The following is a 16,314-nucleotide window of genomic DNA, read 5'->3' as shown; positions in this document are numbered from 1 at the left end:
GAATTCTTTGATATTCTTCCCATTGAAAAGCGGGCTGGTTCCTTCCCCTGGAACCTGGTGGGCTTGTTTGTGACCACTTCAACTTATAGACTAGGATGGAAGTGCAGCTGACTTCTGAGGCTAGGTTATAAAAGGCCACAAGACTTCTACTTCATTTACTAAAAAACTCTTGGAATCTTCCCTGCTGAAGAGGACACATGTGGTGATCCAGTCCACAGTCCGGGCTTGTTCTGTTTGTCAGCCAGACCAGCCTGGATGCCAGACGTGGGAATGAGGAAGCCATCTTGGAGACAGAGCTTTCTGGCCCCGCTTTTCCAGGCCCGGTTAACTGAGTCATCCCAGCTGAGGCCCCAGATATCATACAACAGGGAAGAGCTGTCCCCACTGTGTCTACTTCTGAATTTCTGACAAGCTGAATCCATGAGCACAATGAAATTGCTGTTATTTAATGCCATCATGTGTTAGGATGGTTTGTTTGCAGCAATAGATAACTGGGACACAGGGAGATGAGATGAGACTTCTGCAACAATGCAGGTGAGAGACCATGGTGGCTGAGACCAGAGTGGTTGCTGTGAGGTGAGGAGGGGTCAGGTTCTGGACACACTGTGCAGGTAGGATCATGAATTTGCTGACTGATTAAGTGTAGAATGAAAGAGAAAATTTATGAATGATGCCCAGGTTTTTGGTTTGAGCCACTGGAAGGATAGAGTTGTTATTTACTGAGATGGGAAAAACTATAAGGGGAGAAGGTTTGGAGACAGAGGGAGAGAGTATCAGGAGCTCACTTTTGGATATGATAGTATGCAATTCGAAAAGAGAAACAGTACAAGGACTGAGCCTTGGGTCTCTCCATTGTTTAAAGGCCAAGGAGATGAAGAGGAACCAGGAACAGAAACTGCAAAAAAAGAGCTAATGATATAGAAGTATCATATTCTGGAAGCCAAGAAAAGAAGGTACTTTAAGGAGAAAAGAGTGAACACTTGTGTCAAATGCTGCCGACAGGCCAAGTAAAATGAGAGCCGAGAAGCCACCATTGGATGAGGGAAATCAAGGATTTAAGATTATCATTTATTGAGCACCTATTATATGCCAGACATTGTACTTAACACTCTTATAATAGCAGTAGAGGAGAACGAGATGACTGCTGGCTAATTTTAGTCAGTTACAGCTATTATTTATTATCTACTATATATCTGATAGTTATTGGGAGCCTTACATATTGGATCTTATTTCAGATTCATTGTTGCGTTGTGAGATATGGATCAGAGACATTAAGTTACCTGCCTAATGTGACACAGCTAGTAAGGGGCAGAGCTGGTTCAGCCAACACCTATCTGATGTTGAAGCAAGTGGTTTTCCTGCGATCGTTCTTCCTTAAGTGGTTTCTTGGGAAATCCTGAGGTGTGCTGGGGTGAGAAAAACCATCAGGAAAGAAATGTCTTTCTGGGAAGTTCATTTTTACTCAAGGTTTTAAGGGAGGACATAAAAGTAGATTTATAGTAAAAGAAATATAATTATAGAATACAATGCAAAATTATAATATAAATTTTTAAATAAATGAATAACACATGTGCTTGTTGCCAGGTTATGTGTGGTTTTTCTCTCCTTGCTGAATTAATTTATGAACATCTTACCCTAGCTTCTCTGGAGAGGTTGATTTGCAGGTTTTTCTGGTTAGGTTGAGAGAGCAAATGTAGTCTAATTAATAAAGGCATTCCAGAACTAAGGTTCTTAACCTGAAGAACTGAGAATGTCAGGGAATATATGAACTCTACATGGAAAATTTTATGATTATGGACATAATTATTTTTCTAAAAAGTATCTGTCACCTTCTCAAAGGATCCTTGACTTTCAAAAGGCTAAGACTTACATGGTAGAGAAAGAACAGTCAGGTATAACTTGTAGCTAACAGAATAATTATGATTCGCACATAGCCTTTTTCTTGGGCAAGTTTTGAAGGCCTAGTTTATGCCATAGCTAAAGAACAATACTGGTTACCAAGCTTTATGAGTGCATTGTTTAACAAAAGTTTTGTGTCATTTCCTACAAAATCTGAGAGATGAGGTTTGGCTAGTAGAATATTGTCAGTTCTATGACATTTTGATGAATATTTTGACACTTAGTATTTGAAATCAGGGCTAGTTAGGAAAATCTAGTATATGTGGTCTATCATAAATGTTCCTCAGACTTGTACATTTCAGGATCAATTGTTCATATAACAACCCAGGAAAATGAATATGTAAGACTCATGTATTGCTGTTTAAAAATATGAAATAAGTTGAAATTAAGAGGAGAAAAATTCCCTGAACTATTCTTCCTAAATGTGTATGAGAAAATAGCACTGTATTTAAAGCTTCTTATTTTTCTCAACCTATTTACCTATAGTTCAGAGAGTACAGATTTGTGGATGGTAGCAATGTTTCCTTGAAATCTACACTATTTAAAATTTTAAAGATTAGATGTCAATACTTAAATATCAGGAAATTCTCTTCCCTTCCCACCCCAGTTGGATTTCCATCTTCTTTTGAGAATCCTAAGACCTGTCAACACAGGACGAGTTCTCTCCCTCAAGGCAACAAAGAGCTTTGTTCAGGTAAACCCATTCTTACTACTTCCTATCATCCCACATCAGGCCCTGCCACCATTCTAGGCATTTGCAATCTCAACATCTGCTATAATCAAATGACTTTCAATGTGGCACAACTATTGAGTGGAGCAAGATTCAGATGGCACTGTGATGGGTGAAAAAGATTGTGAAGAACAATTTTGAGTACTTCCCTTCGTTAAACTTATAGTGGTTTATTTCCAAATGTTTAATCTAAATTGTGAATTACCTGGCCAACGTCTTTGTTTTTAACAGGGCGTCAACAATTCCTTCTCACAAGATTTATAGGTCCTATACTTTAGAATTCCAGTAAAACCATATTAGTTCAGGCCAACTAAGACAAAAGTGACAATATTTAGTAAAAATATTAGATTCAGTGTATTTCAAAATAAATGTAGTGGATTCTTTTTGAGTATGTAGGTTAACATCAATCCACTTCTAACAGTGTTTCCAAAACAGAAAAAAATTCTAGGAAACTTTAGCAAATAAATAAAATTAATTTATAATTAACAGATATTAAATATACTGAAAACCATGACTTCTCTTAATTAAGAAAACATCTGCACCTAAGTACACTCTCTCCTGAGCCAGCTATTTCTTCATAGGTCATACAATCAATTACAGGCCTCCTCAAGGTTGAAAAATTGCACCTCAGATTTGGCAGCATTCAAATGTTTGTGCCTTTGTATTGGTGATATTTGAGTCCATTGTATTTGTCTGTACCATCCAGACACTCATTGTAACCATATAGTCTTTATGCCAAAACACAAAACAAAACAAAATAAAAGTGTACAGCTTAGGGGAAAGCATCTTTACCACAGATTGAGAGAAAATGGATGGCCACAACAAACTGTAAATGCCAACAATGAAAAGGGGTATGATGAGATTGCAGAATGACTTTTCCAGATATTTTAAAGAAATAGAATATCCACATGTTCATTTATTTATTACTGCTTAACAAACCACCACCACACTTAAAATAACAATCATTTGTTTGCTCAAGAATGTAATTTGGGCAGGGCTAAGCACGGACAACTCATCGATACTTCACGAAATGTTAATTAGAGCAGATAGACGCTGGGCTGCAGGATCCACTTGTAAGACATACCGTTTATAAGTTGATGCTGCATCTCAGCTAGGAGCACAGGAAGGATACTTGATTTCTCTCTACTTGGGCTTCTTCTCCAGGACATTTGGGCTTCCTTCAAGCATGGTGGCTGGGTTCTAAGAGTGAGTGTTCTAAGAGGACTGGGTTTAAGCTATAAAGCTTTTTATATCTTTAATCTCAGAAGTCCCAATTGTGCCTTCTGTCACATTATATAGGCCAAGTGAGTTGTTAGATCCAACGCAGATTCAAGGTAAAATAGATTTTACCTCTCATTGGGAAACATACCCAATAATTTTTAACTATCTTTCATCTACTGCATCACATGTCTAAGCTATCACTATTACCAGGACATGTGCTAAGTGAACTGTTTATTCAGGGTGGCCATGTCCTGTGAAGAAAGCTTCTGAAAGGCAGATTATCTCTAGAAGTTCATCTGGGGCTCAGTATTAGTCCACATGTTGGGGTTACATGGAGTTGATTTTCTCTAACTCAGAGTTGTTTAAAGTGAAGAGCGGGTGCAGGCCAGTCCACTGAAGCAGTGTATCTCTGATGCACTATTTACACATTGAAGGCTCTGGTATGTGACAGTTTGGTGTCATTTGTGACAAGAAGTTCAAATCTTCCTTAAAAACAATAAAGCAAGCAAGCAAAACAACCCACAATACCTTTAACTCACAATGACTCTGCCCTTTAAGGCTGAATTCAGTTTGCCCCTTCTCTGTGGAAGTAGGCATTATGGATCTCACTTCTACTAACATCTTCTGTTTAGAGAGGCAGCATGGATTAAGAAATAAGAACATGGGTGTTAGAATTGAGCAAACCTGGCAAAGCTAGTTTTGATGCTTCTGAGATGATGACCTTGATAACTTACTAAAGCTTTGCTTCCTCATTTCTAAAATGGGTCTAATAGTAATAATATCTACTTTGTAGGAATGTTGTGAGATGAATGTAAAGCAGTTAGAAGGCCCATCACTCAGAAAGAATGCAATATATGTTAGGGATGATGCAATATATAATTATTATTTTGTTGATTACTTCTCAAAGTTTTTAACTACAGGCCAAGATATATTAGGAGTTGGAGCATGATTTATTTGAGTATTTGTGGTCACAATGAAAGCATAAGCCCCTTTCTTATATGCTATTGATATCTTAGTCAACTAAAATTTTCAGTTCTTAAAATAAGAGTTTCTAGGCCTATTTTAAGGGAACTCAGATAATACCATTGGGCTCTGGTACCAAAAGAGAAGTTAGGTTAAGGTGGATGGTCTAGAATTTATGTTCCAGTTTTCTTCTAGCTGGGTGATCTTGAAGAAGTTATTTATGTTCTCAGAGCCTCAATTTCCTCATTTTATACAGACATGGCTAATAATATTCATTTGGCAGTACTGTTAAGAGAATGAAATGAGGCAAATTTTATAAAAGGATCTAGCATGAAACAGCTACCAAAAATGTTATTTATTAGCCTTACTATTATTGTTGAACTGATCAAATGACTAGATTATTCTAAGTTTCAACTTAATTTTGTATTTTATAGACAAAACCTGAGAAAATAGACTTTCCTTTCATGTTCTCATGGAAACTGATTCTAGCTTATTCCTTTCCTTTCCTCACTTCTCTTCCCTTCTTTTTCTACCCCCCCACACCCCCCCCTTTTTTTTTACCTTTTGTATTTCTATTTATACTTCCTTCAATATTTTGCCTAATATTCTCACTTTGGTTTTGGGCATTTTCTGTGTTGGTTTTGAAAAGTTTTTTTTTTTTTTTTTACGTATTAAGACATTTTCATTTTGTGATGTGAATTGCAAATATTTCCTGGTCTGTATTTTGCCTTTTGACTATTTTAAGGTGATATTTTTGTTTGTTTTGTTTTGCCATGCAGCAAAAAATGTTTGATTTTTAGGTAGTCAAATTTTTAACCTCTTCTTTTATGTCTCCTGGGTATTATATCATAGTTATAAAGACTTTGTCCATGCAAATATTATTTTAAAATTTATATTTTTGAGCACTTTTATGGATTAATTTAAACAATTAAATATAATATTTATCTGTCTATTCATGTGCTAATATAAACCCACTCTAATTATTGTACTGCGTAACATGGTTTATTAGTTGGCAGTGCTAGTCACCCTTCATTGTTACTCTTTTTCATATTTTTTCTGTTTGTTCTTACTTGTTAATTTTCCCACATTAATTTTAAAGTCATTTGTCTGCTTCAGAAAAATTATGTTGTTTTATTTACTGGACTCACATGAACTTATGGATTAACTTTGGCAGAATTAACATGCATCTTGAGTCTTCCTATCGATGAGTATTGTATGCCTTTTCACTTATTCCAGTTTCTTTCATGTCCCTCAGTAGCACTTTAAGTCTTGAAGTTCATTTTCACTTTACTTCTTACATCTATTCCCAGATACTTCATGTTTCTGATGTTATTGTAAATAGGGTTTTTACTTCAATTACACTTTCTAACTGATTTCTAGTCATCATTTTTTTGTGGTGTCTTTTGCCACACAGAGTTTTAGATTTTTTATGTAGACAAAATCAGCTAATTTTTTCTTCTTGGTCTCTGTTTTTTCACTTTGTTTGAGTGCAAAGGGAACAAATCATGGCAATGATCTTACACCCTGACATACTCCTCATGCTTTCTTCAGTGCCAGACACAGGCTCTGTTTATGTTGCTTAATGGCATAAACCAGTCTTCCATGATGATTATCCCATTACGCCAGAGCTAATCCATAAGCCATGCTCTAAAAATCACCAGAGATAAAACCCACATAGACTGAGAAAACGACATCTAATCATGCCGCTTCTCTTCCCAAACTTCTGTCACTTATAAACATATACCATTGCAGACACTCTTGGTGTCACAACCAGATCCCCTTGCATCCTGATGATTTCTTACTGAAAGTACCGGTATCTCAATTTGAAGCCTTTCTCTGATCATATGCAGACAGGCTAAAAGTGCTATGTGGTAATGTTCCTGGGATTGTCCCTCAACTAATGATGTGCCTTAGTTCAGACAACTTTGACACATATTCTATACCATCATCCACAGATCACAAAAGTCTAAGTCCCAGTTGCCCACAGTGGACTAATCCATGAATATATTGGCTTCCTTCCCTCTGTGTCTCACTTCACTATTTCCCTACGTCCTGGGTTCACCTCTCAAACAAATTTCTTACACTCAAATCCTTATCTCTGGGTCTGTTTCTTGGGGAATGTAAAATAAGCAAAGGCCTTTTAGAATGTTATCCCACCTGCTTTTACAGCCTCATTGCTTATTTCTCTCCATTAAGCATCCTAAACATAGTCTCATTAACTCAATCTTCAATGCCCAAAACAGGTCATATTATGGTGTTTTGTATCTTTCTAAGAGCATTTCCCTCTGTTAGAATGTCTTTCCATAATTGTGTGCCTGACTACTCTGCTTTTAAGACTGGGGTCAAATGTCATTCTGTCTACGGTGACTGTTTTTGCCTTATTAGCCTAGGTCAGATGCCCCCTCCTCTGTGCTCTCAAGCATGGTCCATACATCTCTGTTGTGATGGACTGTTCCCAAAGATGATCACAATAATCCCTCCAATCCCTCAAAACTTCTTATAATGTGACTTTGCAGCTCTTCCTATTAAGAAGCAGAGTCTATTTCTCCTACCTTTGCATCTGGGCTGGCCTTGTGACTGGCTTTGATGACAGAATGTGGCAGAAGTGAGCCTAAGTCTTAAGAGGACTTGCAGTTTCCATTTTCACTCTCTTGGAAGCCAGCCTGCATGTAAAGAAGCTTAAGCTACTCTGCACATAATGAGATACCACATGGAGAGGGTGTCCTTGTGAAGGAGACACAAGGTGCCCTGGACAGCAGCCAGCATCAAGGTCTCATATATGTGAGTGGGTCCATCTTGGACACACATCAAACACCATGTGGAGCACAGACAAGCCATCTCTACCAAGCCCTACCTGAGTTATTGGCCTATAGAAATCATGAACAGTACAATCATTGTTTTAAGCTATTGAGTTTTTAGGTGGTTGTTACACAGCGATAGATAACTACAGCATCTATTATACAACTTGTTATTAAATACGATAAGCACTTGTTTACTGTTCTGTCTTTCACACTTGTGAGCTACTTATAAATGAAGGCAGAATATTTTTATCTTAGTAGCTGCAGAAGCTGTTACATAGGAGAGCTTTACAATTATGAAACCATGCAAAAATGGGAGATCACAGAGAAACCTTGTCACATTGGAGGTTTTATTTGTAAGGAAATGGTAACCAAAAAAACAAAAGATACTAGACAATGATAGAGAAAGTTGACGGTGGGATGAAAATTTAGAATAATTACAAAGGGTCAATAATTGGTGAGATTATTGACCTCTATTTCAATCAGTGTGCAACCTAGATGAGCCCCACAGACACTAATGTTTACAAGGGCCTCTTAAGCAGTTGCCACTGGATGCAATTAAACTACCACTTATGGGTCTCATTCTAGAAGATGTTTATGCCATAACAGAAAAGCAGATGTACCAGGACATTTCAGAGATACAGAAATTTGTGGAGAACAGGAAGATTAGCTTAAATGGTTATAAAGTAGAAAGGATTTACATGATAACTTGTTTTAGTGTTGCCTCTTCGTCTAGCATCTCCCAAGCATCATCTCAGCCACGGCCTTACCTCTCCCTCTCTAAGCTGAAGTCTCACTGAATCAAGAGAAATTTCTCAAATGCCCTGCAGTCTGTCATGCCTCCCAGAATTTGCACTTTTCCCCCTCATTCCTGGAATGCTTCATGACCTGTGCTTCCCAAGCTCTTCACCTAGCAATTCCTACAGACACATCTGGAGCTCCTGTCCTTTCTTTTCCTCATTTTACTCCCAGAAATAAGTTCCCCATTTGTTCTGTCATTTCAAATATATTAAGATTCAGTTTGAGTTGGACCTGTTCTGTAAAGCCATCAATGACCACCCCAACCTGTGGTGTCTTAGAAGGTGGTGGAAAAGGAACTGGATTTGGAGCAACATGTATTTGGGTTCAAATCCTGGCTATGCCACTTGTGGTTCTGCTCAAATTCCTTAATATCTTGTTTCCTCATCTATAAAATGGGCACAATGCTACCACTTCAGCGGGCTGTAATGAGGATATAGGAGACTGCTACATAATGTGCTTAGTTTGGTCCTGGTATGGAGTGCAATATTGATATGCTTTTTTTTTTTCTCCTCTCTGAACTTATTTAATATTTGGACCACCCATTTGTCCTCAAATTATATCTGGCTTGTGATAACTCAGCTCTTGTCCTTGAACATCATCTAACTTTAATTTATTGTTTAGTTTTAACATAAGCTTTCTTCTAGGGGCTAAATTACAAACTTTTAAATATATCTTTATATATCCCAAGGATAAGAGATTTTTAAAAATATTGGTGCATGAATGAATGAACAATAGAATGAAAAACTACCTCTTAGGACTCACTATGAGGTCAGACAATTAAGTTCACGAACGCATTCTAGAAAAAGTGCTACATACCTCCTTCCTGAATATCACTATGGTCACCTTCGAAGTACTCCCCTGGGGAAGCTATGCACTGAGGCCAGTGCCTGGTCCACCCTCCAAAGCAATTTTGGAACTCTTTTTCTGGAATGGCCATCAGAGCTGTTGTTGTATTACCTTGATGTCCTGACTGTCATCAAAATGTCTTCCTTTCAATATTTCCTTTATCTTCACATAAAGAAATAAGTCACTGGGAGCCAGATCAGGTGAGTAGGGAGGGTGTTCCAATACAGTTATTTGTTTACTGGCTAAAAACCTCCACCACAGACAGTGCCGTGTGAGCTGGTGCATTGTTGTGACACAAGAGCCATGAATTGTTGGTGAAAAGTTCAGGTCGTCTAACTTTTTCATGCAGCCTTTTGAGCCCTTTTAAATAGTAAACATGGTTAACTGTTTGTCCAGTTGGTACAAATTCACAATGAATAATCCCTCTGATATCAACAAAGATTAGCAACATCATGCAACAAGTTTGTGAATTTAATTGTCAGACTCGTAAATGAAACTTTGTAATGTTGCAACATTCAGAATCAAGAACTCACTGAACAGAAAAATTCTACGCCCAGTACATTTTTATTTTCTAGGAAAGGAATGTTTAAAGAAATGTTCAACAGTTTCCCTTCATCCAATAGGATCAATTTAAAAGTAGAAAATGCAGGCTCCATCCCATAAAAAGATATCTCTGGGGAAATACAGTATTAAGAGCACTGAAAACACAAGGACTACCTTCATAGCTTCAGGTTTTCCTAATCAAAATATATGGCCAGGTCAGAAGTAATGAGTGAGGGTAAAGCGCAATTAGGAAAATGATCATTCCAAATTAATTTTATGGGGATTAAGTTAATGAATTGGAAATGATAAGAATATCAAGTTTGGATTAAGATGCTAAGGGCTCTTCTGTCATGTGGATATGCTCATGAGGAGAAGAACAAATCCTCTAGAACAATAGTGTTCTGTTACTGACTGAGGTTCCATCTGTCAGGAACAAGAGGCAGGATGACATATTAGAAGTGAACAAAGAAATGGACTTAGTCAGTGGTGAAAACCAATTATCAGTGCATCCTCAGGTCGTATGAGGTTCAAAGAGAAAAACAACAACAACAAAACAAAACAAAACAAAAACCCAGGCGCTACAGTCAAGTTCCAAAAAAGTTCCATAAAGGAACACTAGAAGGTTTCCAAAATAGAAAGAATCTGGATCTCTTGCCAGTCCTGAGGTTGGGGAAGTAAGCCTGGACTCCAGGGCTAGAGTGTTGAAACCAGGCTACATTGGAACAAAGGAAAGGAGGGCTCTTGACAGATTGCCTAACAGTGATTTTCAGTTTTATTTATTTATTTACTTATTTTCTTATGTCAGAGAACTCCATGTTAACAGAATCTTACAGGAACCCCAAATATATATGAAAAACAAATGTGTTGCTGAGTGGTTGCAAATAAGCTGGAAGATAAAGGGTCACGGGATCTTCAGAGGTGCTAGTAGGACTCTAGATGCTGCTTCATAGGACCCTAGGCCCGGCAGAACGTGTTTGGAAGACAGCTGGCCCAGCACATCTGTCAGCCTTTATGGAGAGCTTGTCAACTATCAAGGTTTTTGGTCAAGACCCAGTTTGTTAAAGGACCCCAAGGCAAAATGGATTAAAACTAGTAACTGAGGATCGTGATAGTGAAGACAACTTCACCCACATCATGGAGGGGAAGTCAGGTCCTTGTCTGCTCTGCTACACCAAGATCTCAGCAGGGTTTATTCTTTCTGGAAAATATTTTTAAAGCAATAATCAAGTCTCTCAGTAGTTGCCAATTCCAACTTAGTAACACCTAAATATATCTGAGCCCAACACGTGCTGGATGGTCCTTCAGAAAGAGCTGTCGGAAAAGGTAACAGCAGCTTTGATAATACCTGCTGCTCTCAGGGAAGCCTCAGTGTCCCAGGCTACTTACAGTCTTGTAGGAGCACTTAGTAATGACCCTTTAAGATCCTGGCTTTTGTCCTTATTTAGGAATAGCTGTAAACATCTAGGTAAGTTTCTAACCTCAGACACTAGAAGGTGGCTATAAAACCAAGGTAAAGAGAGAAGAATAGCTTTAAGAGTGTCTCTGCCCAAGTGAGAGCCCTCAGGGTCAGAATGGTCCAGAGGGCAAGTAGGTGAGTGGCTAGTGTCCTAGGCATTTCAGGGATAAAGAGCATCTTGAGTGATTGTAGTCTGAATTGACACAGTGACAAATAGATGGTGCGTATTATTATGATTGCCCTCATGCTAATAGGAGGAGTTGAGTGTTTTCTCTTTACATTGCACTAGGTTTCAGATATTCAGCTGGGAGAGGTCAAGCCTCAGATTTCAGGTAGACACTTCTAAGACTGAGGTAATGCCTTCTGTTAAGAGGGGACCACAGCCTATTCACACACAACCCAGGGTCCAGACTCTTCCCCACCCTGCCCCTCACTTCTTCCAACTGTACTCACAAATTTAATGCACTGAGTGGTGGACTGGCCGCTAGCCAGCCCAACCTGTTCTGTGATCTTAGAACAAGCTGTTCCCTGGGCGGATGCTGGTCTTCCAGGGACGGATGAGTGATGGAGGACTACATAGATACTCTTCCCAACTTTTTTCATTTCCCAACAGTGGAACCACCTGTTTTGCTATGCTGACGTGCTTCTGAAGCAGGTGAGCTCATCCTGACTACTCATTGCCGACAGGTAGGGTATCTCATGGGAAATGGGGAGCTGCCTTTTTACAAGTACCTCACAGAGCCCACCGCCCTCTTTGGATAAGCTGACAACATTTCTTGAGTTCCTCTCCTCCTCAGTACATTCCCTTCAAACATTCTGTTACAGCAGGAGCCAAAAAAAAAAAAAAAGTATCAAATGGGAAAACAATTCAAAGTCTGTTTGGTTCCTGTGTGCAGGGTTTTAACAATAAGCCACACTTTCTGAAGTGTCTTCAAAAGGAATGTTGTGATGTCAAGTTTCAAAGAAAGACTTGGGACCAAAATCAAGCTGCAAGCTATGACAATGCTCCACTAAACACCAAAAAGAATTCACCTTTCACCCAGAGAGGCATTTCTCACGCACTGGAGAAAAATGCTATCCGTACCACAAAATCTCAGCAATTTTAGATTTACTTTCACTTTCTCTCTTTTTTTTTTTTTATGAAACGTGATGAATGTAGCCTATTATGATTTTTTGATGGACTAAAATTTAGCTGAAAAGTTTGAGCCTTCACAAGTCTGCCCCCGAATACTTGAGAGTAAACAAAGTCTCGTAGCTATGTTTGTGTTTTCAGGGTTTACACAAACCCAATGTGTGTCCTCCCTTGTACAGAGAAGAAATTGTCTCCTTAACCCACAGCTAAACTCTTTGGTAGCCAAGCATTTGAAATTAGCTGAAGGGAAGAGTCAAAACACATAACACGTCATAAAAAAGGATTTTCAGTGAAGACAGCTTCAAAGAGCTTTACAAAGAAATATTGAAATGTTCTGGTCATTCAGAGTCAGGGAGGGATTGCCTCTTACCTGGGCTTCTTTCACTATCCCATTCCTTGTGCAGTTTCCACTTTGCAAGCCGACACGCTGTTTTTTGTGATTGTGAAGATCCCCATTGCAAACAGTACCACCTCCAGAATTAACCATTGTGTGAAATGATGGAACCCAGCAGGTTTTCCTCCAGCGGTTCTTGGCAAGCGTCAGTTTTGAAGTTGGTGAGGGGATGGGAGAAAGCACTTTGGGCTGAGACCGTGGAGGAATCCTACCAATCAGGCTTTTCCAGAAGAAGAGCAATAGTCTATCTTTTGAGCAGATCTTTGAAACTAAAAACAAACAGTTACCTTTCTACTCCTCAACTCAGAAAGTGGCTTCCACGGCAACAAACTAGTTCCTGAAACTATAAAGGAGATTGCCCATGCTGGCTCCTCTTGTGGACTGAGGAAATCAGGAGACTGCAAAACCCAGTGGCAAACTCTGAGGGGGCGGGCTGGGAGGAGGAAAATCTTTTAAAGACACACACACACACACACACACACCACTCACATGGAACCTTCTGCTGAGGTACAGTTGCAAATTTACATATCTCCCACCCCGTCCCTCCTGCAGCTAATTACATTTTTTAGGTGTAAATGAAACTCCAAGTCAACATTTCCCTTTGCTGTAAAATAACATTCAGGAGTGGTTGCCAGGAACTAGAGGAAAGATAGAATGGGAAGTTACCATTTAATGAGTTTCTGTTGGAGAAGACGGAAAAAGTTTTGGCACTTAGATGGTGGCGATGGTTGCACAACACTGCGAATGTACTCAATGCCATTGAGCTGTACACTTAAAAATGGTTAAAATAGAAATTTTATGTGAGGTGGATTTTACCATAATACAAAAATGGCAAAAAAAGTATTTAGAACCCACCTAATGTTTGACCTAATGTTAAAGCCAGTGATATAATGAGAGGTACCAACTCATGAAGAATTGCTGTAAGGCAGAAGTCTGGGGGACAGAATATTTGATTTCTCATCATGGCTGCATTACCTGTCGCATGATCTTTGAGAAGCTATTTTCTCTTTTTTACGCCTCAGTTTCTCTGCCTGTAAAATGAAATAAGACACATTTTTTGAGCTAATGTATGATGGGGTGGTAGGAAAATAAAACCATGGCTTGGCTTTGTTACTGACACAGGTACTGTGAATCAGACGGTGACTGCAGTGTCTCAGTCTCGAGCAGCTCTGGTTTACTTATTAACTCTGATTCTCTCAGTGCACCAGTCACCAAAGGCTTATCTTCTCCTGTCACCATCAAATGGCATTGAGCTGATACGTATTATTGGATAATCACTTACAGCCTGTTGAGTTCTCCCAAGCCCACCCTCATGGTTCTCCTGAACTAAGACTTCTTTAACATCAGGCACTTAGAAAAGAAAACCATTTAATGGGTCAATGGAAAAAAACAAACAAAGCAAAAACAAAAACAAAAAGACAGGAATGGCTCCTGTTTTCAAAGCCTCATTTCCTGGTTCTTGGGTTTGTACAGGGTTTGTGTCCCCTCCAGCAAGAGGTGGCTTACAGAGGAAGTGATCGTAATGCTTCTCCTAACCTTGATTTACATGTGAGGGTTCCCATTTTTCCCATCCCGGGGAGAACTGAAGGAATAAGGTCTTGGGTTAAATAACAGGATGGAGTTAATGCCAAGTATGCCCACCCTTTTGTGTCTCAATCTCAGAATTTTATTGCATCTCTTCCAACCATTGTCATCAGAGCAGAACTAGATTTTTTTCACTGGTCTCTCTCTTCTGTGACTTCTAACTGGGATGGGAGCTAAACCAGTGTTGTTGGCTTATTTCCTTCTAGACTTATACAAAAGAGAGATGGAAAGGTAGGTGGGAACCCTGGTAACTGTTGGTTGGCCTGACTACCTCAGCTTACTTGGAAAGACAAGTTGAAGACATTGTTATGTTGACTGACCTCTAATGACCTGTAGAAAGTTATTTTTCAAATGAGAATTTTGAGATAAAACTAAATTCTGAACATTAGATATTTTTATCTCTCCTTCTTTTATTCTCTTCTTCCTTCTTCCAGTTCTTCTGTTGAATTCCCCCTTTCCCTATTCTCCAATCTTCCCCCCTCCTCGTTTTCTTCCTGTTTTTCTTTATTTTCTTTTTACAAGGGGACACAACCATATATAGAAAAAAATCTCAAAAAGCAGTTGAAATTTCCTTCACTTTTTTTTTTCCTAATCCCAATAGCCAAGGTGAAACGACTACACATAGACCTTCAGGAAATATCTACCACATGTTCTCACTCTTGAAACTTTTCTCCTTTACTTGCCATATTGGAATATGTAAACTGCTGTGTGCACAAAATCTTCTTAACACAACAACCATTCAGCATTAGATACTATGGATATGCATAATCAATGGTGGCTCCTTGTTTTATATCATCTCCAGTGAAAATAAGTGTGGAGGTCAATTTGAGTGAGTGGTAGCTCTGAGTGTAAGGATATTGATCTCTTATAGTCTGACAGTTTGTGTCACCCAAAATTCATATGTTGAAACCCTAACTCTTAAGGTGATGGTATTAGGAGGTGGGGCTGTTGGGATGTAATTAGGTCAGGAAGGTAGAGCCCTCATGAAGGGATTAGTGCTTTATAATAGAGGCCCAGGAGGCTCCCTTGTCCCTTCAGCCAAGTGAGGTTATAGCAAAAAGACACCAGTCTAGGAAGTGGGTCTTCACCAAACACTAAATCTTTCCATTCCTTGCTCTTGGACTTCTCAGCCTTCAGAACTATGAGGAACACATTTCTGTTGTTTATGAGCTATTCAGTTTATGGTATTTTGTTATAGTAACCCAAAATGTCTACGACATCGATCAACATTAAAACAGACTGCAATTGAGTATGATTTGTTGTCTAGGAATAACTAAATGTATTTCAGATCAACCAGTAAATCCAACAAATATTTGAATAACTATTATGTCCTAGGTTATTTGCTAAGTCCTTCAATACAACAGTGAACAAGACTCAGGCAGTCTTCACCTTCACAGAAAACTGAGCGTTAATAGCACCTGCATATCTTCTACTCAAGATCTCTCATTATTGAAGGTAAACATAAACCTGTTTATTATTGTATTAAGGACAAAGACCAAATTAGTTAACAATGGCCTTGTGGTAGTCCCTGAAGGGACACTTTTGCCAGATGTCAGCTTCTAGGGATAAATAAGAAAGGGAAGTTCAGAGCTTGGTAACATATTGTGAAAAAGCTCCGGGAACCATTTGGAAACAGAAAATTGACAAAAAAGGGAGGAAATGAGCAAAATACATTGTCAGAATTGTACAGTGTCTATAAATCTATTCAGTGAATCAATCTTTACTTACGTAATGGAGAGTAATGATGATGCAAAAACTAAAGTTCCAACAAGTTAAGTGACTTTTCCAAAGCCACAAGAATATATGCCAGGAGTTGGTCATAAACTCTAGAATTTGAGTCCAGAGCAAGTCCTCTTTCCCTAATACCATGATATCTCTCCTTCCGCTGTTGTCTTGAGAATATCAATCAAGAAGAAAAATAACAGAAACTGTTATGATTTGGGAAAT

General features: G+C 38.7%; 1 protein-coding gene across 1 annotated transcript in view; it reads right to left on the bottom strand.

Annotated features, from left to right (window-relative positions):
• Positions 1–13,114, bottom strand: part of SPTLC3 (serine palmitoyltransferase long chain base subunit 3) — a 149,859-nt gene extending 136,745 nt beyond the window's left edge. Inside the window, exon 1 of the mRNA XM_033095399.1 lies at positions 12,760–13,114. Coding sequence (XP_032951290.1) covers positions 12,760–12,876 — 117 coding nt within the window. The 5' untranslated portion in view covers positions 12,877–13,114. The remainder of the gene's footprint in view (positions 1–12,759) is intronic.
• Between the last annotated feature and the right edge of the window lie 3,200 nt (positions 13,115–16,314).

This window comes from Rhinolophus ferrumequinum, chromosome 23 (genome assembly GCF_004115265.2).
Source record: "Rhinolophus ferrumequinum isolate MPI-CBG mRhiFer1 chromosome 23, mRhiFer1_v1.p, whole genome shotgun sequence".
NCBI classification, from domain to species: Eukaryota; Metazoa; Chordata; class Mammalia; order Chiroptera; family Rhinolophidae; genus Rhinolophus; species Rhinolophus ferrumequinum.
Note: the sequence above shows the minus strand (reverse complement) of the source record. Positions and strands in the feature narration are given on the sequence as shown.